This window comes from Ptychodera flava, chromosome 19, assembly GCF_041260155.1.
Source record: "Ptychodera flava strain L36383 chromosome 19, AS_Pfla_20210202, whole genome shotgun sequence".
Classification (NCBI taxonomy): Eukaryota; Metazoa; Hemichordata; class Enteropneusta; family Ptychoderidae; genus Ptychodera; species Ptychodera flava.
Genome location: NC_091946.1, coordinates 24,009,783 through 24,036,663, shown reverse-complemented (window position 1 = coordinate 24,036,663; position 26,881 = coordinate 24,009,783). Strand labels below are relative to the sequence as shown.

The 26,881-nt window shown below is 38.1% G+C and overlaps 2 protein-coding genes across 3 annotated transcripts in view; one reads left to right on the top strand and one right to left on the bottom strand.

Moving 5' to 3' along the window:
• The first annotated feature begins 476 nt into the window (after positions 1-476).
• On the top strand, positions 477-16,277 carry LOC139118989 (allatostatin-A receptor-like). The gene is made up of 3 exons (XM_070682592.1): positions 477-809; positions 7,213-7,322; positions 12,520-16,277. The coding sequence occupies exon 3, from the start codon at positions 12,610-12,612 to the stop codon at positions 13,720-13,722; it is 1,113 nt and encodes a 370-aa protein (XP_070538693.1). The 5' UTR covers positions 477-809; positions 7,213-7,322; positions 12,520-12,609; the 3' UTR covers positions 13,723-16,277.
• Positions 16,278-21,064: 4,787 nt separating this feature from the next.
• LOC139118988 (neuronal acetylcholine receptor subunit alpha-7-like) overlaps positions 21,065-26,881 on the bottom strand; it is a 69,322-nt gene continuing 63,505 nt past the window's right edge. The window contains exons 6-8 of one of the 2 annotated variants that reach the window (XM_070682591.1): positions 26,127-26,411; positions 25,027-25,406; positions 21,065-24,508 (exon numbers count right to left, since the gene is read on the bottom strand). In XM_070682591.1, the coding sequence (XP_070538692.1) occupies positions 24,446-24,508; positions 25,027-25,406; positions 26,127-26,411 (728 nt within the window). In that variant the 3' untranslated portion in view covers positions 21,065-24,445. Of the gene's footprint in view, positions 25,407-26,126; positions 26,412-26,881 lie in introns of both variants that reach the window. The other variant, XM_070682589.1, reaches the window with a different exon arrangement.

Below are 26,881 nucleotides of genomic sequence, written 5' to 3'. Positions count from 1 at the left end.
GACATGTAGGCAGAATTATAAATAGATATCGCATGTTAAAAATAGTGTCAATGACACTGTACTCCCATATGATGTATCTTGTTGTTACAGAGATATTTTATCTCACACAAAGGTTACTGAACCTAGCGGTCATTGATACCAGTAAAATAATTCATTAAAACAACAAGATCTCAATTATAAGTCGATATACATACAAACCATATTTGAGACAAACGCACAATAACGCTAATTACGTTTTACGAGGATGTTTACGGAAGTCTGGATGAAAACAAGAATATATTTGAATTATATTAAGAATTATGAAGGTAGTCAATTACGTTTGCATATTAATGGAAACCTGTCAATTTAAGATCAAGACCTGCATTGATGTTTATGATTGGATGTATCATTTTATCTTTAATTCATGTATATCGTATGATCAAAGCCACGCCTTAAAGATAACGTTTAAAATCCCATTCTAAAACAATACAAGTAAGAGATTAGATTGGAATAGAGAGAGAGTTGCTCGAGATTAGATTGGAATAGAGAGAGAGGAACACAGCGGACCCAAGACATTTAGACTATGGGAGAAGCGTATCTTGGGCGATGGCAACTGTCAAGCTTGTCTACGGAGAAATAAAGTCTAGTAGTACCAACGAACTCTAAACGTCTCGTGTAGTCACTACACTGAAGATCCCCAGGTACCTCTCGGCAGCCAAGGCGAGTTCAACATACAACTCCCCATGAAAGAACGATAGTAACAGGGTGAACGGAACGTTACTACTGCCATGAAGAAGGAAAAACGCTTAGTAGACACGCTTAGTAACATTGTAAGTAAATATTAACAGGATGGATGAGCAGAAGAGGTAGTAATAGAAGTGCCCAACATGTAAATTGCACAATGGTATAGTTTATATATTGTATACCATTTTGTTATGGAATCCCTTTTTCATGAGAATTATGAGTGGGACTGTACAATACTTCATAAAGTATTGACGAGTATAGTTGAGCAAAACAGGGAATGTCACTGCAAGCACAGAGGATTGTAAAAGTAGGGGAGAAGGATGTGCTGCCACGTAGGCTTTCAAGGAAGATGCAAATCAGAAGGGATAGTTATTGGTCCTATCAGTGTTTCCCAAGGAATAGTATAAATTGGAAAGTGACAAAGCATGACAGTGAAAAAGCCCCTCCGAATTTATCAATTGTAATCAAAATTATGATCCGGGAAATTAACAACGTTTCACCCTCCTGCGCAAGCTATGTAACATGCGACCTACCCAAAGAATCGTCTCTGAGCAGTTTACACTGCTTGGCCGTGGAGAGCGCTCGGAGACTACAGCGCACTGCCTACATAATAGGGTGCACCCGTGCTGTGACATAACTCACCGTGAAACCAACCGTAGAACCCGCTGGCACAAGCGTCAAGTGTAGTGCTCTTACAGTAAACTGCATGACAAGACGCGTGCCTTTAAAAGATTGCGGGGTTTTTCGCGACGCAGGCAAACTGGTAGATAGATCACAAAAAGGAATGTACCATGTTGAAATGAGCTGAATACGGTATGAATGCCCTCTTTTCTCGATCGGCAGTACCACGGTGAAATTACCGCTCGTTTACCAACATCCGCCTAAAAACGAGATGTTACTGCGAAGGTAGAGAAAATTGCCTGCAAAGTATCACCAGGCGGTGTTAATAGATTTCATTTGATTGCTGTGCCCGCCTCAGGTGAAACATTTCATATATTTTTTGACAATTGGTTATCATGTGGTTTCAATTTTACACGCTATGCAGCTTCACACCTCCCGGTCAAACCTTGAGCGAACTGCGTCACGCTAGATCAGTCGACACGACTCGAGAAAACTCAACATTGAAGCCCAGCGTGTAGTAGCCGAGCTTTTTTGTCACTCGGAAGCTTTTCTGTGATATTCGTTTCATCAAATTACTTTTTAAACATTCGACATTCCCTGGTTGCTATATGATTTCGATATGTGCAGGAACTTCTGCACCGAACCGAACGTCAACAATGATAACCCGGCCAGCCAGTAACCCTTTGCTACGATCGCTGCGAGCCTTAAAGCTTTCCCGCGAGGGGAATTTCAGAATAGCCGATAGGCGAGAAGACCCACACCGAAGCTTGGATAGAATCTAACAATGTCATGAACAAAAACCTAAACAAAATTGCTTTTCCAAAATTGAACGCAAAAATAGTTTGCCATCATTCAGAAGTAACTACGTGGTCAAAAGGTTCTGTAATCAGATGGAAAATCGGTCTGTTCATATCATGTCTTACTCACTGCTAGCGAAAGAAACTGCCCATGGATTCCGATGAAATTTTGTGTTCCGTTTCTGGCGAAATGATTGATAAATTGATGTATAACGGGAATAAAAGTTGAGAGAATTAACAAAAAAATTAATTCAAAACCAGTCCTTACGATTTACATGTTTCCGATTATTTATTCACTGTCACTAGCTAGTCTTCCTGCAAAGAATTATTATTTTTAACCACCTTAATTCAGCTCATTTCAGCGTGGTATTATATTATTATATTAGGGACGATTCAGAATTTACTTCCGGGGGGGTGGAGGATTTTCAGGGGGGGCCACCCATTTTTCCCAAGAAAATTTAGGGGGGGCCAGACAAAAATACCACAATCTTTTAGGGGGGGGGGCAAGGAAAAAAAACATCAATTCAATATTTGCCCAGAATTTCTGATCTCTACAAAAGAGCACGCTACCTGGGTGACAGATAAACTCAACATGTTTAGTTAAACTCCTTTAGCTGCCAAATTCGGTAATATTCACAGTGGTTTGTTTTATGCATCTACTGCAGTATCTTGTTCTCCTCCCTGAAGCGTTATGAAATGTCCAGTATTTAGCGTGTCAATACAAACCATACAGTGAACAGTCAGGGTTGCTTTTGTTGAAAAGAGATCTCAGATCAAGTCCAGACTAGAATTCATTTATCAACAATAACAATGGTCATTTATGTTCACACTGGTATGTTGCTAAATACAGCATTGGGTGTTCTATGTAGTGATAGAATAACAAACAAATGCTGATACACAGAGATGAACATTGAACAAATGCTAAAAATTACAGCAAATGTCTTTTTAAGGTTGGGTTTACCTTGTAGCTTGTAAAGCAGTTGAAAGTTGCATGATAAAGAAGTGTTAATTCATGCAAATGTATGCAAATCACCTGATTTCTTGGCTTCTTTTTCCTCCCAATTTCAAAATTTCCAACGAATTTAACTCCACTCCGGCTGGGTCAAATTTTCTGAAATTTCACATTATGTTTTTTAAATGCTATATAACACAACAAACTATCAATTGGTTTAGTTTGGCAATAAAGCTCTTACATTTTTAATAAGAGGCATTTTGAATAAGAGGCATTTTAATTTTACTGATCATGATTTTAATCAATTATTAGAGTGTCAGTCTTTAAACCCCTACAATTTTAAAATGAAGATGGATAATGCCAAGTAAAATAGTTGTTTTTTCTACATGAATACTATCCTTTCAAGTGAAATATTACATTTCAGAAAATACTGTCTAGTTTTCGACTTAAATTAATTTTTATCATTCATACAAAAATTGAGGTTTTTTACCCCAAATATACACCCACTTCATCCTTTGAGTAAACTACTGCTACTGCTACTCTTCTTTTCTGCTCCTTTTTTCTATGTTTCATTCTCATCAATTTTACCCTTTCTAAATTTTTTAAATGTTCTACATAACTTTTTACAGTGCTTACATCTACTATAAACTTTTACTTTTTTGAAAATAAATTTATGGCCGTCTCATCTTCAAGGTGCTTTTCAACGAATAGTTTTAATGTTGAAAATAAAATATTACGTATTACTGTAAAAAATATATGGTGAAAAATTTACAAAAGGGTTGATTTTCCAATAATCCTGTATGTGCATCCAGAAGATCATGTGGCACTGCACCAATGCTATGGTGTCGGATTGTTGAAATATTGTGTACACAAGAAATTTGCTGTAGTCCAAGAAGTGATCTCAGTGCGTATGAGGCTAGGAGAAATGTGGATAGGTTTACACATTGTGTATTGATGCTAATACTTTTGTGTCCCATTCATTCTGATATGTATAATCAAAGATTTCACAGTGGCGGCTGGCAGAAAAGGCAAAAAAACAAATTAACATGTATTGTTTCGTGTCATCTGAAAACATGCGCATCATGACTATTCTAAAATTAAAGTTTGTTAAAAAAAATTTGAAATATGAATGCTCTGTCAATTTTGAAAAATACTGCTGACAAAATGTGAATTTTGACTTACACAGGGTTATCTGCATTTTAATATGAACATTGGATTGTGAATGGAATGAGCAGAATAACATGTGAATTCATGTTTTGGATAAGGTGTTTTGTTCAAGAAATGTTCTAAATATTTCCTCAGCATTGTTGCTTTCAGTGGCAGCAACTTGGTTTTATGACAACCAAATTAGAAAAAAAAGAGAAAATTAATAACAAGTTGGCTTTCACCAATTTTAATTCCTAATGTTTAAAACTTTCACCGTGAGTCTGCAAATATTCAGCATCATCAAATGAAAATGTATGCTGAACGTGTGCATGTACATGTACATCTCACTTTCCAGAAATATCTGGATATCTGCAAATGAGATGTACCATTAAACTTCAAGATATATATCACTTTGCCAATTATCTGCTCCTCTGATTTTCTGTTCACCATTTCTAACTGACATCTTTGCTTGTCTTTGTGTGCATCATATGTATCAGTGAGACATAACGAAAAAAGTATTCATATTTAGTAATTAACTTTTCTTCAGAAATTTACAACCAGATATGTTTATTGCTACCCTTTCCAAAAGTGTGCCACTTGCAGTCCCTGCAAATCATTCTTTTTATAGTCACATAACCCTGAAATGATTTGTTATATCATCGATTAATGTCCACTAGGCCCTACAGTTCCTGCAACTTGTTAGACTAGATATGTCTATAATGTACCGTATAAGCATGCATGTATATATTAGGGGGGGGGGGGCCATGGAAAAAAACAGGAAAGATGAGGGGGCCATAGATTTTTTCTATAATTTACTAGGGGGGCCACGGAAAAAATCACCGAGAAAATAGAAAATCCTCCACCCTCCCCCTGGAAGTAAATTCTGAATCGTCCCTTATTATCATCATTATTATTATTATAAATGCAAAATACTGATATAAATTTGATATCTGGGTAAGGCCTTTCAGCAGCATTTTGGTTCACCAAGCTAACCAATTTGGTGTAAAGGCCAAAAGTCACCGTATAATGTGCAGAAATTTTTTGAGGTTTTAATGTTAGTTCTTGAGGTTTAGGCCTTTTTAGCATAGTTAAAGGGCCAGTAATTCTAACTTTTTATGGATTTTTCATTATTTTTAGTTTGTATGCTAGTCGCAAGTTCTTATTCTACTTGCAAAATACTGGAACACCCACTGTTCAGCTCGTTAAAAATAGCGTCTATATGTGTATTGTTGTTTTTATTCTTGTTATTCTTTACATTTGAGGTTTAGTCCGGATCAGTATTCACATGTCAACAATAACAACGCAATTTACACATATACAGGCTGAGTTGACGAGCTCTGTATATCAACATGCTTTGGTGAGTAGAACAAGAAATTATAGTCGCCATTTAAAACAAAATTACTGAAAAAATTATCAAAAGTTATCTTTACTGGACCTTAAACCATTAATTATTTTGTTTTTTTTTTCTAAAATCAGTTAAGAAAAAGTTTGACATGTTTTTCATCTGTGCAGATACGGCGAGAGAACAAAGCATGTTTGAGGGGCCTGACCGACTTTCAGTTGGTCCATTTTGTATTTCCCAAATCAGTGCCATACATCATTCAGTACAGATATTGCCTTCTATTCAGCCACTACTGTAAAGCTGACACCACGCAGAGATGCAAAGATCCCTTACTTGGGACCGAAACTGAACATATCAGTTTGTGCTTTGAAAGAGAAGCATGGTGTTATCCGTCTATTATGCACAAGCTGTTGAACTAAAGACAAGGAAGCTATCGTGAGAAAATCAATCCCTTGCCAACGATAAGATGATACAAACATGAACATGTTAACACTATCCAGTATATGAATCTGTCAGAAACGACATGAATACGAAAACTTCATAAGTACTACTTGTTCTTGTTAAAAAACAAGAGATATAATGTTAGAACTTATTTGGAACATGTTGCTCTCAATATGAGGACAAAAACTGCAGTACAGACGGCAATGGGCACGCGAACTTTTAATGAACTCTGAAAAACAAAAGAACAAAATTGAAAGAAAACATTAACGACCTATCTATACCCAAGTGTAAAACAATTTTTTCCCGTTGAAAAGATTTTTTTCTTCGATTAATATCTTTCCTATCAACAGCGGCACTATCACAGCGCGCACCGACCGCTTTCTAGAAAAAAGGTATACAGTGTATCGACATTTGAAACTTTGTACGGAATAGATAATAGATAAACAAGGCTTTGAGATAGTTGACAAACGAGATTCTTTATCTGGATGATTTGATTTCTGCGTTCAAGTTTAACAATTGATAAGAAAATATGAAAAAGTGGTAAGATAGACAACGAGATTATGGCTCACGCGATAAAAATTTCCGATTCGAATTTATTGAGAGCGATTGAATAGTTGGCCACAGTACCTCCACCCATGAACGTACTGTAGTTTGGCGTTGACGTACATCTATCTTGAATTTTTCTTCGTTCTTAACCAACCAAGCTGCGACGTAATCAGCATTAACTGTACTTGGAGATACAAAATTGTAATGCTGGTCCAATGGCTTATATTTCAATTTTTCAAAACACGCACGCTGTCTTTGAGAGTCAAATAACAGAATTCAACGACTGGAGAAACCGTGCTTTGGTCCATTGTACTGCACACGTAAATTCTTCACAAACTGCGTTGCATCTGACTTGCGCCCCGGCTAATTTGACATTCTCCCCGTCTTCCAATCATCTCGAGCATCCACGCAAATCCATAAGATGTATGTCAATGAGACTCGACGTCACTAACACATCGGCCAATCAGGTGGCCAGAATGACGCTAGAATGTGGTTGTCGTCACAAACTTTTATTATACCAGAATTGCCTAGTTGAAAGAACAGAAAGCATGTTCGTATGTAACGACGCCCAGAAAGGTGGTGGCACACACATCCTCGTTATAACCTTTGGAGTCGTCTAAAATCTCTTCTTGCTTCAATTATAGGAACTCTACATGTACTGAACAATCGCAGGGTGAAATTCTCCAAAGAAAATTCTCTGTGCACGTGAAACCGAGCTGTTCACAGGGTACAAGAGACGCGGCGGAAACAGAAGGTAGGTACAGTCCTCAGCTAGCTGAGACAATGATGTCGATATCTGAACACGATAGCAAAATCAACATACTGTATTGCCTTTCGAATTAGACATTGACTTGGCCAACCTATAATTTTAGACATGACTTTCAAATCTCCCTTCTCAAATCTAATTCTCGGCACTGCCTCTCGTCCTTTCGCTGATTATCGCTAATGTTTAACATCGCACTGTGTATAAGCTGACGGCGCATTTCATAAGGCAATATTCAACGAGCGCTCCTTGTCACACCGCATTTTCTGATTTTACCGCGGGAGACGACGTTTTCCCTCTACTCCCGTGTGCAAACACCCGCTGTAAAACGACACTTTCAAATCTTCAAGTTTTGCATTGCAATGTTGATCTTGCAAGATTGTACGTAGAAACTCGAATGATTCCTAATTTGACGGAAATCCTTTCAACTTTCGGAAACATTTATTTTAGTACTAGAAATTCTTTCCCATTTGTCGTCTTTCGATCAAGCCGCTTTGTACGAACGATACGGTATAATGAACCAAATTTTCCATATACAGAAGTACATGCTTGTCCGAGCGTGTAATCTTCACAAACATCAATGTCTTCCTAGCAAAATTTTCAGGTTTTGATTTTTCTCTTCTTGATTTCACTTGAAAGGTTTTGTAAAATAGGCAGTGAGAACGCTATCCGATTACACAATACGGCAATGGGTATATCAAATACGACAATAACAGAATATTAAAATAACAGAATATCAAAGCCTGACTGCAATTTTGCCCTTGTAAGTCTTGAAGGGCCAGTAGCTGTAACGTTTGATGATGTTTCTCGATTTTTTAATGTCACATACAGTTTCTTGTTCTACCCCAAAAAGCATATTTATAGTACTCAGCTTGTCAACTCAGTCTGTGTATATGTAAACTACATTGGTTTTTTTAGCAAGTGAATTCTGGTCCGAAAATGAATTCAAAGGTAAACAATAATGGTACATTTTACATGTACAGAAGAGGTAGGTAGTTCAGCATGCTCTGGGGAGGATAGAACGAGCATGTGCAAGTGCCATGTGAAACAAAATAGCGGGAAAACAGCTACTGGCCCTGTAATTGGAAGAACCAATTAAAAAGACACACAAGAGAAAGCTACCGTTGGAAACAGACAGATTTACCTGACAGAAAGTTTATATATATTCTATGCCTACATGTATCCTCGTCCAAACCACAGGCGCTTGGCACATTGCTGGGATAATAATCGTATTTAATATGTAGAGTTGATTATTTAGTAAAAGAATCACCGTACGTGAGATATTAGTGTAGGCCTATAGGCCTACATGTTGACTGGCATTATACCGAGTGGCTATGGCTGCCTGGCTCGGGCCAGGCGAACGCACTGCATAATCATCAATGTGTAGAATGTCTACATGACTTGATTATTTAATAAAGAATAACGGTACGTGATATTACTGTACATGTCGGCTAGCTTAACCGAGCGGCTGTAGCTGCAGGGCTTTGGCCCGGCTTGGGCCCGTAGTCCACTGCTGCACAGACATAAACTCAAGGCGTGAAAGCTTTTCACCACCCGATTTCATAAATCAGCGAAATTCAGGATCTCTGAGCGTTTTCGGTGATAAAAACTGGTCATCGGTCAGGTGGTTGCATAAACAATAGATCGACTGGCCCTTTTGCCTAAAATCATACCTTACCCTATGCTACTGGCAAGAAATCGTCCTGAAATCGGCTGGGCACACCAACCCAGCGCCGGCCATTTTGAATAAGCTTCCTGCAACGTATGCGTCCAATGAGAGAAGAGCAATTAAAGACAATACGTCATCTGCCAAGGGTTGTATGCACAGGCGCATACATTGCATTCAGCTCATTCAAAATGGCCGGCGCTGGGTGGGTATTAGTTCAGTATGAAATAGTAATTATCGGCACTAAATAGGCACTTCTGGATAACCTGCGTCACCAGTATAATCTCTTTTTTTTCATATTTTCTCACACTGTATATAGATTTCTGATTTGCAATGCTTAAGCGGACGAGTTGGAGTCACATGTACTTTGACTGACTAACCTGCATTTATTTTTTTTTCCGACGCGACGCTCGTGCTTGAGGATGGGTGAACGTTCTTTGCAGCTTTTCAGTGTTATGCCTTCAGGAACCAAAATTACAAAGGGAGCGAAGTTTGGATGACGCAAAATCCCCGAAATGAGCCGATACGTTTGAAAATCGATGGAAAGTTAAAAGCTTTCTTATCAATACGATCGATGGTGGTTCCATCTAAGTATATTGAGTTTTCACTGTGAATATATCCAAGTATAGACAGAGAAAATCTGTATTAGACCTATTTACAACCAAAATTATGCCATGCGTCAAATCAAAACCCAAAAGTTCCTGAAAAAATAGGATATTTGAGAAAAATATGCATTCTAATCAGAGATACTATTAAATATAATTCCCAACCTACTGCTATTTCCAGAATTCTGTTGTATGAGATACACATACTATACAATAGTGTTTAAATTGTCGGCTGTTTTGGATCTGCGTATAGATGGACTTTGATTATGTGTAAGCTTGGGTTGCTCCAAAGTCTCAAGAAAGCAATAGATTACAGCTTAATCAATAGACACGATGTCGTGTTTGGGCGATATTAATTTGTAATATGAGAATTCAGAATCTGTGGAATGAACGATCTTGTGCGTCCTGCAAATTACATCGAGAAGATAACCTTTACAAAATATATCTTTTTATGAAGAGAGTCTTTTCAAGATTGTGTGTTGATAGTGTTTTGTGTGATTACAAAATAGAAAATTACGAAATGTCATCCAAATTGTTAATGATTTCAGAAGTAGCATTTCGTACAGTCGAATCATATTGATCAATATTCAACAAGTACATCTGAACATTTTTTGGACCTATGAACGGTTCCTGCCATTGAAGATATCTGTAAGAAGTAATTTTTTGCGAGTAGGCTACATGTATTGCTTCGTGAAATATGTTGCAGAGATAGTGAAAGCATGTATAAGTGACGTACACAGCTTAGTATTGTAATGCTGGTTTTGTCAGAGCTAGCCAATAATATCAGCTACTCTCGAATATTCGGCCATTGGGCGTTCAATCCTGACGCTCAAAAAATACTTTTACCACAGTCGATTTCTATCGCCAGTCACATACGCGCCTTGACTCAAGAGAACTGCAGCATCTCCAAAAAAATTAAACATTAAGTTCCTGCAGTGGAAAGCAAGGCGCTGGCTCTCTGTGTTCTGGGCAAGTCGAGGTTTCATTCAGGTGCCGCTGTTACGCCGGGATGAAAAATCTGGGTCCCTTACTCCCATCCGAGGGAAAACACGAAAGTTGGATTTCTTCATAGTTTCAATACCCACCAGAGGACTTGGTTAAATTCTTTACCATCAAATGATGTCATATCCGGTCATGTGTGTATTCGAATTTCCAGCTGAAGGGCAACGTGCGCGTACTGCGTGCACTGCATTGTGCAGACGATGGTACGACGACGTTGCTTTGCCCGTCACTTGGTAACGACAATGCCGTGGAGCGCATGTCTAGATCACGTGATTGATATTGAAGAATTGACAATTTTAAACCAAGGGGAATTCAATCTGCGCCATTTCTTAAGACTCTGCAAATATTCAGGAATGTGAAATCCGGGCCGAGTAATATATCAACATTTGAAGCAGACATACATTATTCTAAGGCATCTGATAAATTGGCACTTATCGGCTTAAAAGTCGCCTCAAAGTTAATCTGTCTCACTAAGCCATTAATTTTCTCCCAAAAGTTCTTTACACCCGCATTAAGTAACCGCATCAAATTAGTTGAACGCAGAAGAAAAGATTAAAGGGGATAAAACCGGATAAAGGAGAATCTGCGAGGAGCTACATGGTAGCAGGAGCCCCTTTCGATAATAAGATTTTAACAATGCGGAGTGATTGGATTAATTTTGAATCTACAGTTTTTATGAGTTTGTTGAACGTATCTGTATGCAAATGAATAGTAAATGGCCAATTATGACACACAGACGTCCGATACTGGTATTCATCCATATTTTCTGCAATTTCAGTCATCGCGTAATTCAATATTTTATGACGTTAAATCCTACATTTGTCGGACTTGACTCAGTGAAAACCATTTAGTTCATACGGCTGATTGATAACGCTAAAGGAACTTACCATGGTACCAGAAAATTCGCGAAATTAAAGAATGGTGAGTCGTCACGTGTTCTCTCTGCGCCAACAAACGTGACAGAGATAGTTCTCAACGGAATATATAACAGTGTGTGTACCATCCAAGTTACAGGATATATCTACGAGGAGGCTGAGCATTCGTGTAAAGAGATAGGTATGATACGGTCTTGCCCTTCTGAACGCGAATCCCGTACAGTATGACGTTTGCAGTTGACGAAAGGTTCCTCGTCGATAGCTGGAATACTTCTTGTGTTTAATGCCTTAGTTTGAAACGTGTTTAGCATAGTCTAATCACAATTTTTGCTCAGCATGTAATTAACGCAGCTCTGAGTGTTGCGTGCGCACGTACGTAAGAGCAGTCCAGTGCCTAAACAGGAACTAGTGTTTTGGTCAAAATGGGACTAAACCATGATTAATACGATTTGAACTAATTTGGGATAATTGGATCTTCATATTTTTCAAATTTCTCAAAAATGTTAGGTGCCCTATAACTGAATGTCTCAATATTACAAATTACTCATAAAGGCAAATGTGTAGCGTAAAAAGATGGGCTACATTTGGAGATTTTAAAGACATAACTTCACCATCCAATTATCCCAAATTAGTTCCAATCGTGTTGATTAGTATTAATCAAACTAGGGCACTTATATAACTTCAAAGGCATTTATATCGATGTCGGTTAGTTGATCGTCTGCATAAAAACACATCCGAATGTCAGTGGCATTTAAGGGTCAAAACCGTGTCACACCTCCCCCTTTTTACGTTCCTGTACACCGAACCGCGGGGGATACGGTCTCTGTACGGAGAGAAAAGAAATGTTACAATTACAAGTACAGAAGGTACCATCTCGGGTGAACGACAAAATTTTGCCGAAAACGTACATTCTCTCTCCCCTCAGAAAGCATGCACGAAACAGAGAAGCTTTGCTTCTCAGTCAAATACCGAACGAGCTCGAGTTCTTCGCTGATTGCAAACACTGACGAACTTTTCTTCTACATTCTTTCAACTTACAGTTGTTGATTAGCTCCCAATGGCAAGTGCTCCATAGAAGTCTCACGAGATTTACGACAACTTGTTTTCTGAACACGTCAAATTCTTTCACAATGATCGTCAACAATACAACGGACATCGGGACGGATCTGGCCGACGGGAATGCCGCCAGCTCTACCGTGGTCGACGTCGTTCTCAAAGTCATTTTCGGCGTGATCGGCTCGCTGGGCATCATTGGTAACTTCCTAGTGTGCTTCATCATCATCCACGTCAGGTCGCTACTCAACTCAAACACCAACTTGCTCATCTTGAACCAGTCGGCCATCGATATGGTGAGCGCCATCGCGTTTGTCGTCCTGTACCTGGGGCCCACCATAAAACTACCGCTCAACGTGCTGGGTGATTTCATTTGCAGAATCTGGGCCTCGGAGTACGTCCTCTGGGCCATGTTTGTGGCGTCGACCTTCAACTTGGTAGCGCTGACTTTAGATCGCTTCTTCGCCATCGTGCATCCAATTAAACACCACAATGGCTTTTCCAAGGTCAAGATAAAGGCTATGATTTGTTGCATCTGGGTGTCGGCCTTTGTCTACGAAACCTACTGGGCCGTTGCTCACTTCAACGACAACGGTAAGTGTAGCATCTATTGGTACCACGTGGCATTTCAGAGATTTTCCGGTGTCATGGTTTTTCTCGTGCAGTACCTCATCCCTCTGAGCATCATGTCGTTTGCCTACATCAGCATCTTTCTGGCGCTGAAGAGGCGGCCTGGCGCCATGTCCTCTGAGGAAGGATCAGCTAACAACGCCCGGAACGTCCTCTCCGTAGGCCAAGTGGACGTGGCCAGGTCCAATTCGGAGGAGTCGAAGAACGTCCGCGCTCGCAAGAACGTCATAAAGACGCTCTTCATTGTATCGCTGTCGTACGCCATCTGCTGGACGCCGAATGCCTTCGTTTTTCTGAATTACAACCTCGGCGGCTACCTGGATTTCAAGAGCCCGCTGTACTACATCACAGTCGTGTCCGTCAATTGTAACATGTGTGTCAATCCTTTCATTTACGCCATGAAGTACCAACAGTTCCGCAGAGCGCTGAGGAAGACCTTTTGTGGGAGACACTTTGAGAACAAGGTCAACGAAGGAACGGCCAGTGGGTCTGTGAATAGCAGGGCCGCTCAGAATACTGCGAACACATCCGTAGACGCAAGTACGCAAGATGTGATATGACCTTCCACAGTACTACGGTGATTCCTACGGTGAAGAGGATTTAAAACGACAGGTCAATGTCGTTCAGGACTACAGTAAAAACAGTTTTGAAAGCGTCGTTGATATCTTATGATATTCTAGGGTATATACTTTGGCGGAAACAAAATATGAGATAGAACAAAACAGGTTAGAGCATAGACCTTGAAAAAGGGTCTACGATTAGAGTAGCTTGGTGTATAAATCTGATACCGACACCCTAAATAATCAAGTCCAACGTTATACCTTTAAAGACTTTTCAGGACGATTGGCGTTTCATCCGGCCTATATGGCACTTTCCGTGTTTTTGCAGGGCGACGAGCTCCAAGTCTGCGCATGAGCGACTTTCTGGGTTGGTTACGAACACTTTATGACTGTGCTCAACTATACACGTTTGAGTGAACAGAACAAAATGGCCGTGAAATATTAAATGTGAAATGACATGCACAGTATATATAACATACAAATTTATATTTTTGTCATGAATTCTTACCATCTATCACGGATATTTGTATCACTGTTTTTTATCTTACGGGGATCCATACGATCTTCAAGACTTGCAGGATTTGACAGATACTGTATTTAGTGGGGATTTTATTCGTAACCAGACCCCCTAGAACAGTATACCGAATGCCACAATTGGCAATTCATGATTATTTACCGGTATTAGTCGCCGATATTTCATAAAGGCAGGGATAATTGTAACAAGATTTTCTGCGTCGAGGAGGCAAGTACTTTCTCTCAGAACAAAATATTTTAACGCACAATAGTATAGCTATACGTTTTGTTCAAAATGTGAAGGGACGGAAATTTGCTCGAATGATCGATCAGTTTTAAGTGTGGAGGTAATAGCTATTTATGCGAACATCTTAGACCACAAACAAGCATTGTTTCTGGTCATGGCTTTCGACGACATGATTTTGTTTCATTATTTTCAAATTTTTGGGAGGTTCGGTCAGTCGGTCAATCTGCTTTCCAAACATATCCTTAACAGGTATTTTTCATTTATTTGATTGAATTATGATTATTTTAATACTTCGGGAAGAGGCAGCATGCACCATCTTGCGACTTTAATACTTCATTTAAAATTTCTTTGCTCCACAGAAACAGAAAAAATGAACGACCTAGCCACTTTCAACGTGTCCCTTTTATCTTTTTTCTTCGACATTTTAAAAACCTAAAAAATCAGCGATTTGCACAATATTTTCGTGAATTTATTTCAAGCCTACTGTGACTGTCGTGTCTTGTTGTCGTACTTATAGATACGTGTCTAATTTGAGGTACACACATGCAAAATAATGCACAAAAACTATCCTGGGATGCAGCCCAGAATATGGTTGCAAATATACAGCTAAATGTATAATGTGGACAGCATATACCTAAGTGACTGGATGCCATGTCATATGCATATGCCATTTGATAAACTGACCGGTTTGCTTTCCTAAGCAACACCAAAGTCATTATTATGGACACCTAGTACCTTTTATGTAAAAAAGGCGCACAGAATCTGTCAAAATGGAAATTGGAATTTGCCCAATGTTTTAAAGTGACTTGAAGGTCAATGTCTGATAGGCGTATCAACTCTAAAACAGTTTAAGTCGCTATAATTTGATGACATCTTGAGAAAGTAAAATTATACGGAGACGTGAATAAAATGACTTAGTTATCGCAGGACGACAGATTAAGGAAGTGCCTCAAAGGAGCGATACTTCAATTCAGTTTCAATTCAAATACTTTATTGTTCACAAATACATGTAGAAATTTGCTTTCAGGCTCATCAAAAACAGACTACTATAATAGTACAAATGGTAAGAGTACTCTATGGAATGGGACGCTATTATACAATAAAAAGGTCAAAAAACACAAAACAGCAACATAGATACAAAAATTGAAACATTTGCAAACAGAAGCAACTATAAAAACCGACTAGAAGTTTGAATTTTCAAGTTTGATTTTAAATTTTGAACTGCTGTTGGCAGAAATGACTTTGAAATTGTTTTTCTTTGCACAAGGGATCCGGTAACGTCTCCCTGCATGATGGGAGCTTTTGGATGTGAATAGAGATCAGAATCATTGACAATGTTGTACAATTTCTTTTTACTGCCGAATTATAAAGGCTTACAAGAGAATTTCGACGATGGCCAATAATTTTTTCTGCCATCGTCCACAATACGAGAAAGTTTACCTCTGTATTTGACAGTCGGATTTTCATTCCATAAAATGATATTTGAGGTTAAAAACTCCAAATGAGGGACTTGTACACCATTTGTAAAACATTTTGGCACATTGAACGATTCCTTAGAAGATACAATCTTTGTTGTGAATTTTTCGCAATATAGTCAGCATATTTTCATCGAAGGCGAGTTTTTTCAACAAGAAGTAAACCCAATTATTTGAAACATGAAATGACTTCAGAAGATACATTGTAAATTGTCACAGGAGTAAATTCCGGTCAAACTTTACAACCAATGTAATGTAAACTACAATTCACTTGTAATTCAGATTACTGTCTATAAATAAAGAGTAATAATAATAATCAACATTTTAGCGACTACAGTTTTACGAGTTTCGCGGAACAACCACCTGCTCGCGGATATGACAGTAAAATACAAGAATTAGGTACATTTTTTCCTATAAAGCGACGTTTGGAACATTGCTTTACCGCTTATAGGAGTTCGCTATGTACTCTTCATGTGGTTAAACACATTTTGCAGTTACTAGTTCCCGTATGTTACTCATGGAAGAGTGCATGAGTACTTTTGCCATTTATTAAAGGCACAAGTTGTTCACACATATATAAACATTTCTCTTGTTTTGTAACTGCAAATGTTGACAATCATGAGGTCCACTAATGTTTTGTGAATTTCATTTGAAAATAGAGTCACTATTGTCAGACGAGTTTCCTTTGATTTCTGATTCTTTGTAATCTGTTAATACTATATTTATCATGATTATCCGTTTAGTTTGAAAGAGATGTAATATTTATAATTTGATAAAAAAATGACAGTGTTACTGGAGAAGAGTGGGTCTTATCTTTGCTACAGTAATGTTAACATACCAGCCAATGAATGACCATTTATTGCATTACAAGGCCGCTAAAGTAATGTTTATCTCAGTCAAAGCATATAAATTAATTATTAAAGGCATACACCCTGACATACTCTTGCATTGTAATTTTAATCGGTATAGTACGACCCACTTTCCTCCAGTCTTGTCGCGTCGAATCGTTCAAAGACATCATCAACATTTGTAAATTTAATAATGCACAACCATTTGCTGTTGTTTGTATGTCACTAAATAAGCATAAAACGAGTAAACGGTATGGATTGTTCACCCTGTGAACGTTGCTCAGTGGCTGGAACTGCTTTTTTGTGTGCACTACTTTAATTTTTGTCGCAGTTTTTGCATAATCTGGTGGTCGGACATCGTGTTATAGTGGATGTGGCGATACTGGCTTATTGCAGTCCGTTGAGTTGCTTGTTCCTGTTAGTTATCGTTGCCTATGTCTGCTGTTGTGTCAGCCATGACGTGAAATAAACTACTACATATATTAGTGAGTTTTCTCCGTTTACATCTATCTCTATAATTTTGGTACAATCGAGTCAGACTATGCATCTTTTGCCTAAATATCCGACAATTTTGGCCTCTTTACAGGCATGTAATATAAGTATTGCTTGAGGAGATGGATCAGTGGGTGGTGGCGGCACAGGACCATCTGCCGTCTTGACATCTTGCAAATGACACCTACTCTCGGGCCTTAACCCCATACATAATGCGATATAATGTACTACTGCACGTTCGGCGAGGTATGTTCATTTTGGAAATAGGCATATTCATTTATACAGAGTTCAATTAAGAGACCGATCAAGAGCTGAAAATATATTCGGCAAACAGGAGTGATGACACTATACAGTACCGCACAGTGATTAACGTGCACTGACAACATCAATTTGTTCTGTTTTCACACATATATTTGTTCAAATTTCAATCGGAAAAATTGGAGCTTTTTCGTAGGAAGTGTTAAGAATGACATAACATTGATTTTCCAAAGAATGGCTCATTAAGTTTCTTCGGTATTCACTGACAGTAAAGGAAATGTGCAATACTGAATGAAGTCGAACTCTTAACACCTCTCTCTCTCTCTCTCTCTCTCTCTCTCTCTCTCTCTCTCTCTCTCTCTCTCTCTCTCTCTCTCTCTCAGCCTTTATACACACACCTATGTATGTATGCATGCATGCATGCATGCATACACGTATATGTATGTATGTATGTATGTATGTATGTATGTATGTATGTATGTATGTATGTATGTATGTATGTATGTATGTATGTATGTATGTATGTGTGGTGTGTGTGTGTGTGTGTGTGTGTGTGTGTGTGTGTGTGTGTATGTATGTATGTATGTAGTATGTATGTATGTATTCAATTCAATTCAATTCAATTCAATTCAATAGAACTTTATTTATCCCAAACACGGGCAATTAAAAAGCGTGGCTCAAATACAACATCAAAAATATATAATACAAATTTACAAAATGGTAGGAGACGCAGGACTATACAAAAAACAGTTTAAATTTAGGAATCATTTAAAAGCCGCACAGCGGTTGGAATGAATGACAACTTGCGCCGGTTTGACCTGCAAGCCGGGTATCTAAAACGCCGACCAGAGGGAAGTGTGTCGAACTCTGCTGATAAAATATGATCACTAGACAAAAGAATTGAGCGGGCTTTCCTGAGTACTTGCTGATTATAAAACGTAGAAAGACTTCTCTGGGGTATACCAATTAGTTTTGAGCTAAGTGAAACAATTCTATCAAGTGAAGTTTTGTTTTTAACAGACAGATTTTGATACCAACAAATGAATGAAAATGAGATAACGCTTTCAATGTAAGATTTATAAAAAAGAGATAAAATTTGTCTATCAACCATGAATGAACGCAGTTTCCTTAAAAAGTACAATCTTTGCTGCCCTTCTTCAGTATAGCATCGGTGTTATGATCCCATTTCAATTTGTTGTCAAATATTGAACCAAGGTATGTATACTTCGAAACAATCTCGACTTCTTGATCGTGAACAATGGACGTAGGAGGGTTGCGTTCTTGCCTCCTAAAATCAATTATCATTTCCTTAGTTTTCTTAACATTTAAGTTTAGATACGAATTATCACACCACTCAACAAACTCACTAAGAGCGGGACCATGATGACATTCTGATCCTGTAGAAGTGTAAGCAGAGCACTATCGTCAGCAAACTTAACAAGATGGCTACCTTCATCATTCATGTGTAATTCTACAATCGTCAGTATAAGTACAACAGAGGAGACAGAACGCAACCCTGAGGAGAACCTGTATTTGTTTGAATGATACTTGACAAAATACCATTGACAAACACCCTTTGTGATCTATTTGTAAGAAAGTCAATAATCCAAAGTACAAGTTGATTGCTAAAATTAAATTTTAAGAGTTTTTCTGCAAGGATGTGGGGTTGGATTGTGTTGAAAGCACTGGAGAAATCTGCGAAAAGGATTCTTGCATGAGCACCTGTTTTTTCTAAGTGTTTGTACAGTGTATTGAGAATGAAAAGCTTAGCATCTTCAACACCTTTTCCCGGTCGATATGCAAATTGTAGGGGGTCTAGTTTGTTGCCAACCTTTGTCAGAATAATGGACTTAATTATTTTCTCAAATGTTTTCATTACCAGGGAAGTAAGAGCAACAGGTCGAAAATCATTGGGTTCTTTAGGGCTAGCTTTCTTTGGGACTGGTACTACTATAGAATTTTTCCATATGGCAGGAATACTAACTGTATCAAGAGAAACTTGGAAAAGGTGTTGTAAGACTACACTATGTATGTATGTATGTATGTATGTATGTATGTATGTATGTATGTATGTATTGGAGATATCTTGGAAACTGATATACAGGGACGATCATCCAAGTTGGACAGTTGTCTATATGTTACGTTTACCTTATTGTGTAGCACACACAAGCTTTGCAGATAACAATGTAGATAAAAAATTGCAGTTCCGTCTGTCAAAAAAATGATTGGCGTCCGTCTGCATACATTGTATTTAATTTTGTCTACCCAGAGTGTTGTTAATTTCACTCTCTGTTTAGATCTGATGAACTCAATAAGTAAGTTGACACCTCAATCCACACACTCAAAAGACTTTGTTCTTTTTATTTACCAAGTTATCTACGCAACTTGTGTGTACTGCACAAAAAAGTATACGTAACATATAATAGGCAACTGTCCAGCTTCGATTGTCGTATCTGTAGATGTATATAACGTTAAAGTTTTATTTGCAGGTATAGTAGCATTTTTCAGATGCACTTTCATACAACTATATGCAAATGACTTAAAATGTGAAAGCTCCTATTTTGGAACTGCCGCTTTAATAGCACTTCTATTTTCAGACCGTTCTCTAGGGATGACTTTGTTAAAATTAGTACAACCTTTGCATTCACGACCTTTTTCTCTGTGTCATGAGCAAACATGTCTTATCTTCCCTGAAGCTATGTTATTCATAACCATGGAATTTGTTTTGAAGTATCGAGGGATAACGTCATTCAATTTTTTTCAAACGATAATGAAATTTCCATATGCACATTTATGAGAACAATATTCAAATATTTGGTAAAAACCACTTTCTCAAAAAGTACTCATTACATGACGTTCAGATTTATGATATGGGTACCTAGGGATGATTATTGCAGATGCCCCTGAAACCATAAAACTTCCATACTTAAAAATTCGAGGCAATTATTTCAATTTTCAGTGAAAACAATATTTCCACTTACATGTCATACAGCTTTAAAATGTGTGATGTCTTCCTATATATTAAGGTAGTACTTGCATCGAAATTACAAGACTAAAACTTTTGCTCAAACTTTCCTCAATGACACTTCCAGCCATCCTCTTATTAAAACTTTTGCTCAAACTTTCCTCAATGACACTTCCAGCCATCCTCTTATTAAATCAAGAATGAAAATGGGGGTCAACGTGTAAATTTTGGTACTAGAGAAACAAATTACCTTAAATTAAGCGATATTTAAACTCAAAATGGCCGCCCTCCCTGTGTTAACTCTATTGGAAAATATAAAATTAAAAATAAAACAAGCTGGACGGGACATTTGATACTTCATGAGCTCAAAAATGAGCCCCCCCCCCCATAAGTGGTAGACCAAAATTTTGAGAGTCCGAATATCTGTCCCCTAGGCGCATTTACCTTAATATCCTTGAATTGTATCATCTTGATATTAAAAATTGCCTGCGTCTCATGAAATGATGTCAAAGTCATATCAAAAAAGAGATCGAGACAACTCAGATTAAAAGAAGAATCTCCTTTAATTATTTGAAGCGATTGGGTCGGAAAGTACATCAACTATGGACTGCAAACAAATATTGGCTTGGCGTGCTACCATAAAAACTTAATGAATAGTTTTTAATCGACAATTTATCGTCGATTACATAATTGTGATATTAATCCAGCAAATACATTATGTACAGGTATAACCTTGTCTACAGCCTGTAAATTTATGGGAAACCATGTAAACGCCACAAATACGAGATGAGTTACTGAAAATACTGCAGTGCTCGTATGTTAAATGATATGGTAGATTTAATCCAATATTAAAACCATATTGCTCTTGAAATACGAACTCAATGACGTTTGAGGTTGAAGACGTCGATTGCAATGCCTTTTAAAGACTATAATTTATTCAAAAAACAAACAAAAAGCTGTAATCAACAATCCATTGAAATAATATGTGCCAATGTGATTATCAGTTCCGTGCAATTCCTTCAACATCAAGCTTTATTTAGTAACAAGTCCATGTATAGTGTTCTATCAGTATTACTGAAATGTGCATTAGGGGTATATATGAAGTTCCCCTTCCTTTGTGAAAAGGCAAAAATAGTCAACATTCAGCTTGTCATTTTTATTTGTCACCAAATCTGTAAATGAAAAAAACTATGAACCGAAAACTTTGTATCACAAGTTCAAGGCTTGACTTCTAAAGAGCAACTGAAACCGCAGAGACATCGTTGAAAATCCTGAACGAGGAAATCAAAAACTTTGGTCACGTGTGCACATAGGTATTGTGACATCTTTCACAGACTGAAGTATTTCTAAACAACTCGGAGAATGTTAGGCGAATCTGTCCATAGATTAGCCCTATCTAGTGTACATTACTTTGAAAGTTAGTGAAGTTGCCTTAATAATATTCTTGTAAAGGTTGTAATGACTCATCGGACTTGTATAAATTAGAGGTTTTTATTTACATACTTGGTTTCTAGGACCCTACCATCATGCTCCTACATCGTACAGTTCATATATGGAATTATTCGTATCACAGGCAAGGATAGGGTGCTGAAGTTATCCCCTCTGCGAAGCGGACTGCTGAATACATTATCAAGGAGCAATTTGTGAGCAAAAGCATAATCTGTGATTTTTACACGCCGGTAATCGATTACTTTATGCTTTTTTGAATTTCTTTGACCTTAAATGATAATGAACCTGGTTGTACCTATTTCTCGGGTATTCTGAGCTCAATGCGTTTGTACGGTGACTAGGCGTCTAACAATGAAAACTGACCCCCCCCCTCTATAAAAAAAAAAAACATTTTCAAGTGTTGACACATTGAAAGTACACTTGCAAATACTACCAGGACGCTATTCTATTATTACTACTGAAGTTTATTTTTATGGACATCAAAAATGTGCTGTCTATCCGCCGATTTCATTTTCAAAATACTCCTAAACTTTTGCTGGAGGGTCCTCATTCTATGATCTAAAATAATTTGTTGACAAAACCTTCAAAGACTGTCGTTTTTAATGGTAAAACTTGAAATTACATCTACATGTTATGTAAATTATGACGTCGAACGTTTCAGACGAGCAAGTCTTGCTCATGCATCTCCTTAAAATTACTGTTGCGTTTATCGACAATGCTTTATTTCAGTACGGCTGAGGCGATGTGTCTCACTCAGTCTACTGTTACTTTTACCCTGTTTCATATTTCAATATCTATATCTATCTGAATACTCTATGATTGATATTTGAAATTTCGGCCAAAAGGCAATGTCAGAAAAAAACTAACTTTCCCTAGTGCACATAAATATTGGTCTTTGTTTTTGGTTACGACATGAAGTGATGATTCTCCATGTGTCGTAATTTTTAACTTCGAAGTAAATGACTGAATATTGGAATCTCTATCATTCTACTTTTCAATGGTTATTTTATTTCTGATCGTCCATTGCTAAATTTTCTCTTTCTTCAACAAGGTTGTTAGCATAGATACGTGTAAAAACAATGTTTCTTCCTGTTGGTATCATTTAGTGCCTTCGGTTTACTGTGTAACAGAGCGCCTACTTTGACAGATCACCGCGAGGTGGCTGACCGCACTATCTTTACTATGCACACTCAATTCAGAAAACTTCCTGATATTTACCATCAGAATCTTGGAGAGGACTTTGTGCACTCCTTTAGAAGCAAAATCCCTGCAAGGTATCCTTAAAGATTTCCACACTCTATTTGCTCAATGCTAATCCAGTATGGTTGCCCCACAGTGCTTTCACACTTCAAATGGTGGTGGCGCTCTTGATAAGGCTTCTATCACTGCCACGGAGAACTGAACGTGATAAAGGCGAATAAATATTTACAGTAAATCAGGCCGAGTCAAGCCTTTCGTGTGATTTTTCGGCTATTCCGTACCCCCTACTTTGCGTACCTTGTGATTCTGGAACTTTCGTGAGTAACGATGCCACCTCGGCCATTTCCGCCTCATTATCACCCAGTAAATGTTGAGATGCATCCACGTTAGAAAAAATAGGTCCACAAAATTTTTGCCGAAGTATGACATGCATCCTGCTGTAAACATCTTTTTTCGTATTTTTCTTTGATTATAGCTAAAACAGAGAGAATAAGTACGTTACATCATCTTAACCCCAGGTAGTGATTGTTTCACGAAAGTTATCATGAACTTTCTGTGTGAGCCTAACCCAGCAGAGCGCCAACACGACTTAGTGTGGTTGTATAGTGTAACAGCGCCGCCAGCGGCACGTCAGTTAAATACCAACGTAAAAAGAACTATGCCTGTTGGTGAAGACTAGCGAATGCTGTTTACTCTTTTGCACAAAACATGAGGAAGACAAAAGAACGCAATGTACAATGGTATGAAATTCCTGAAAACAGTTAAATTTGGCCACATATGACTTTTTCCCGTATTGCAGAAATTGTACATCTGCTCTCTAAATATTACCAGAAATTTAACATCATTTGCCATTGAGGCTTGGAAACTTAAGCTTACAGCTATTCAAACAACAATAGGCAATTGTAACCTGCAAGAACTATTACCATAAGTTATAAAGCCAATATTTCAACTGTATATGAAATTAAGTATTATTCTTCAACAATATACAGTCGTTGAGGTCGCACTACTACAGAGAATGCGAGTTGTAAGCGTGCACACATGCAAAAAAGCATGCTATCGTTCATAATCTAATCTACATCTATTGTTGACAAAAAATTCACAGTTTCTGAAGAATCCACTACGTTAACAACATCACTAACATGACAACAACAGCTACTACAGGCGATGGCGTAGCGGGGTTGGAACATGGCGGTCTTGCGGTGCTGGCTGCTTGACACTATCATTAAAATTACAGGTTTTGTTTGTACTGCCAACTACAAGTGAAATACCATGCGGTCTAACATCCTGTTGAGCTTCTGCGTCGACAATTCTCTTTCCACGATTTTAAGAGAGAGTCTTCCTGTAAAACAGAGGATAAAAAATACACTGCCTAAAGACGTAGATGTAGAGCTTCTTATTCTTATCGTAGAGGGCACTCCGATTGTTTTTTCATATTGAAGGCTGGTATTTTGCTGCAAAAGTGCACGTGTGTGCGTACACATCAGATGTTGGCAATACATATCCACGATTCGTTTGAAACTTCTCTTTTCGGCGTTCCTAAGACTCCTTTTTTACATTTTTTATTTCACAATCCGCAACAACGAGGATTTTCCTCCCAATTGTTAACACTGACATTTAAATACCAAGTCTGTCTCAAAACGGAAAGTTACAAAAAACCACACGGCACCTCAGAGAAAGAACGCTTCATATTTTGGAGCTTTCTCGTTTTTTTCCCTCGGCTTTTCTTTACAGATGCAGCTAGACATGCATGAGAGCCTGTACAGTGATTGACACATTCATCAAAATAGCGCAGATTATGTAAATTATGAGGAAGAAACGGTCTGTAATTTTGGCCACCACGCGCCATTCTATATTTACTTTCGTATGCTTGTCCTTGCTTTCGTGTCTCTGTGAAATTTTCTGCACGTGCTTGAGGATGTCGAGCAGGACCTTGTCCTTGAACGTCATGTTCTTTTTGGTGTGGTCGTTGGTGACCTTCTTCCGCTCCGGACTGGCCTTGATGATTTTAACCTCTTCCTCTTTGATGTTGTTGGCGTTGGTGATGATGCAATTCCTGCAGTCCTCCTTGGCCTTGATGAAGGCCGGGAGGTCGACGAACAGCACGCGGGCCAGGAACCGGAAGTAGACGACTCTCATCCACCGGGGCATCGGTTGGTGGCGGTGGTGAAAATTCAGAACGAGGACCGTCATGGTCGTCGAAGTGGCGACTAGGACAATGGTGAATATATAGTACCGACCTGGTGACGAGCAAAAAAGCGACATGAACAATAACATAGTGATTTTAATCTTTCCCAAAACCTATATCGACGTTGGCTTTGGTCAGTGAATCGAGAGGAATTACTTGAGTTCAAAGTCACTTAATCTTGTTAATCCTGATGATGACATCGCCGGTGTGTCATTTTAGTATGATTTTACTTATTGAAGACATTCTTTCTTAGAATTTCAAGATAAATAACGGCGCAACCGGATTATAGACTCGACAGGACTTCTTCCAAGGAAAATCTGAAGTCATGAACGTCACAATAGCCCGTGATCGATTTTCTTGAAGCTTACGTGTGCCCATTTTTTAATGTCGCTTTTTCTGATAGGAGAAACGAGTAATTAAATACATAAATACATTTTATAATATCACCATTATACATATTTCTCATAACCACTGTTTTTTTTTCATCAAAATGCCAATATTAATCAATTTTTCCGTCACTTCGGGACATCACCATCTTCAGCAAATAAACAAATGACTGATAACTTCATGTATTTAACGTTATGTATACTTCCTGTTTTTGGCATTATAACTTTATTTAACGTGTTGAAGTAAAACTACGTGACGATCGAATAAATAAATAAATAAATAAATAAATAATACATGAATTAATAAGAAAGTAAATACTTCAACAAATAAAATAAATTAACAAATAAATGTTCGTTGGTAGCGTCTTCCATCTGAGTACACTTACCAATCAGGGGTATGACGTCAGAGGTAGCGGGCATAGTCTCCGCAACGACCAACAAGAACACTGTCAGAGACAGCAGCACGGTTATACCAAGTGAGACTTTCTCGCCCGACTCACAGGGTAAAATGAACCCAAGCATGGACATTCCAGAGATCAGGAAACACGGTATGATCAGGTTGAAGATGTAGAACAGCGGCTTCCGGCGAATCGTGATGGTGAACGTCACATCCGGGTACTCCCTCCCCGGACAGCAGGAATATATTCCCGGGTTTCTTACGACTGTGATGCCTGGAACAGGGAGAAAGAATGTCAAAATTGCGCGGTGATTGGCATAAATTACATTAAGTTTTTGAAATACATTAAATATGCATTCAATTTCCAAGAACTCTACATGTTATAGGACGCCTTTATCTAAATGTTCACTGAAATGAGGTGCCTACTGGGAAGTCGATTCAAAACATACATACATACATACATACATACATACATACATACATACATACATACATACATACATACATACATACATACATACATACATACATATGCGTATTATGTGAATATGTGTGTACACATTATGCATATACGCGTTTATTTGACCCTAAACCCTGAGTGTTTAGCATGGTTTCCACTGTCAAGAAACTTTAATAACTGTTTAAATATGAAGAGTCATATAGGATAAGGGCGTTTAGACGGAGGCAGATATTAAAGTGAGACAATGAGAATCTCGCAGATTAACAAAAATCAGTGGGACAGAG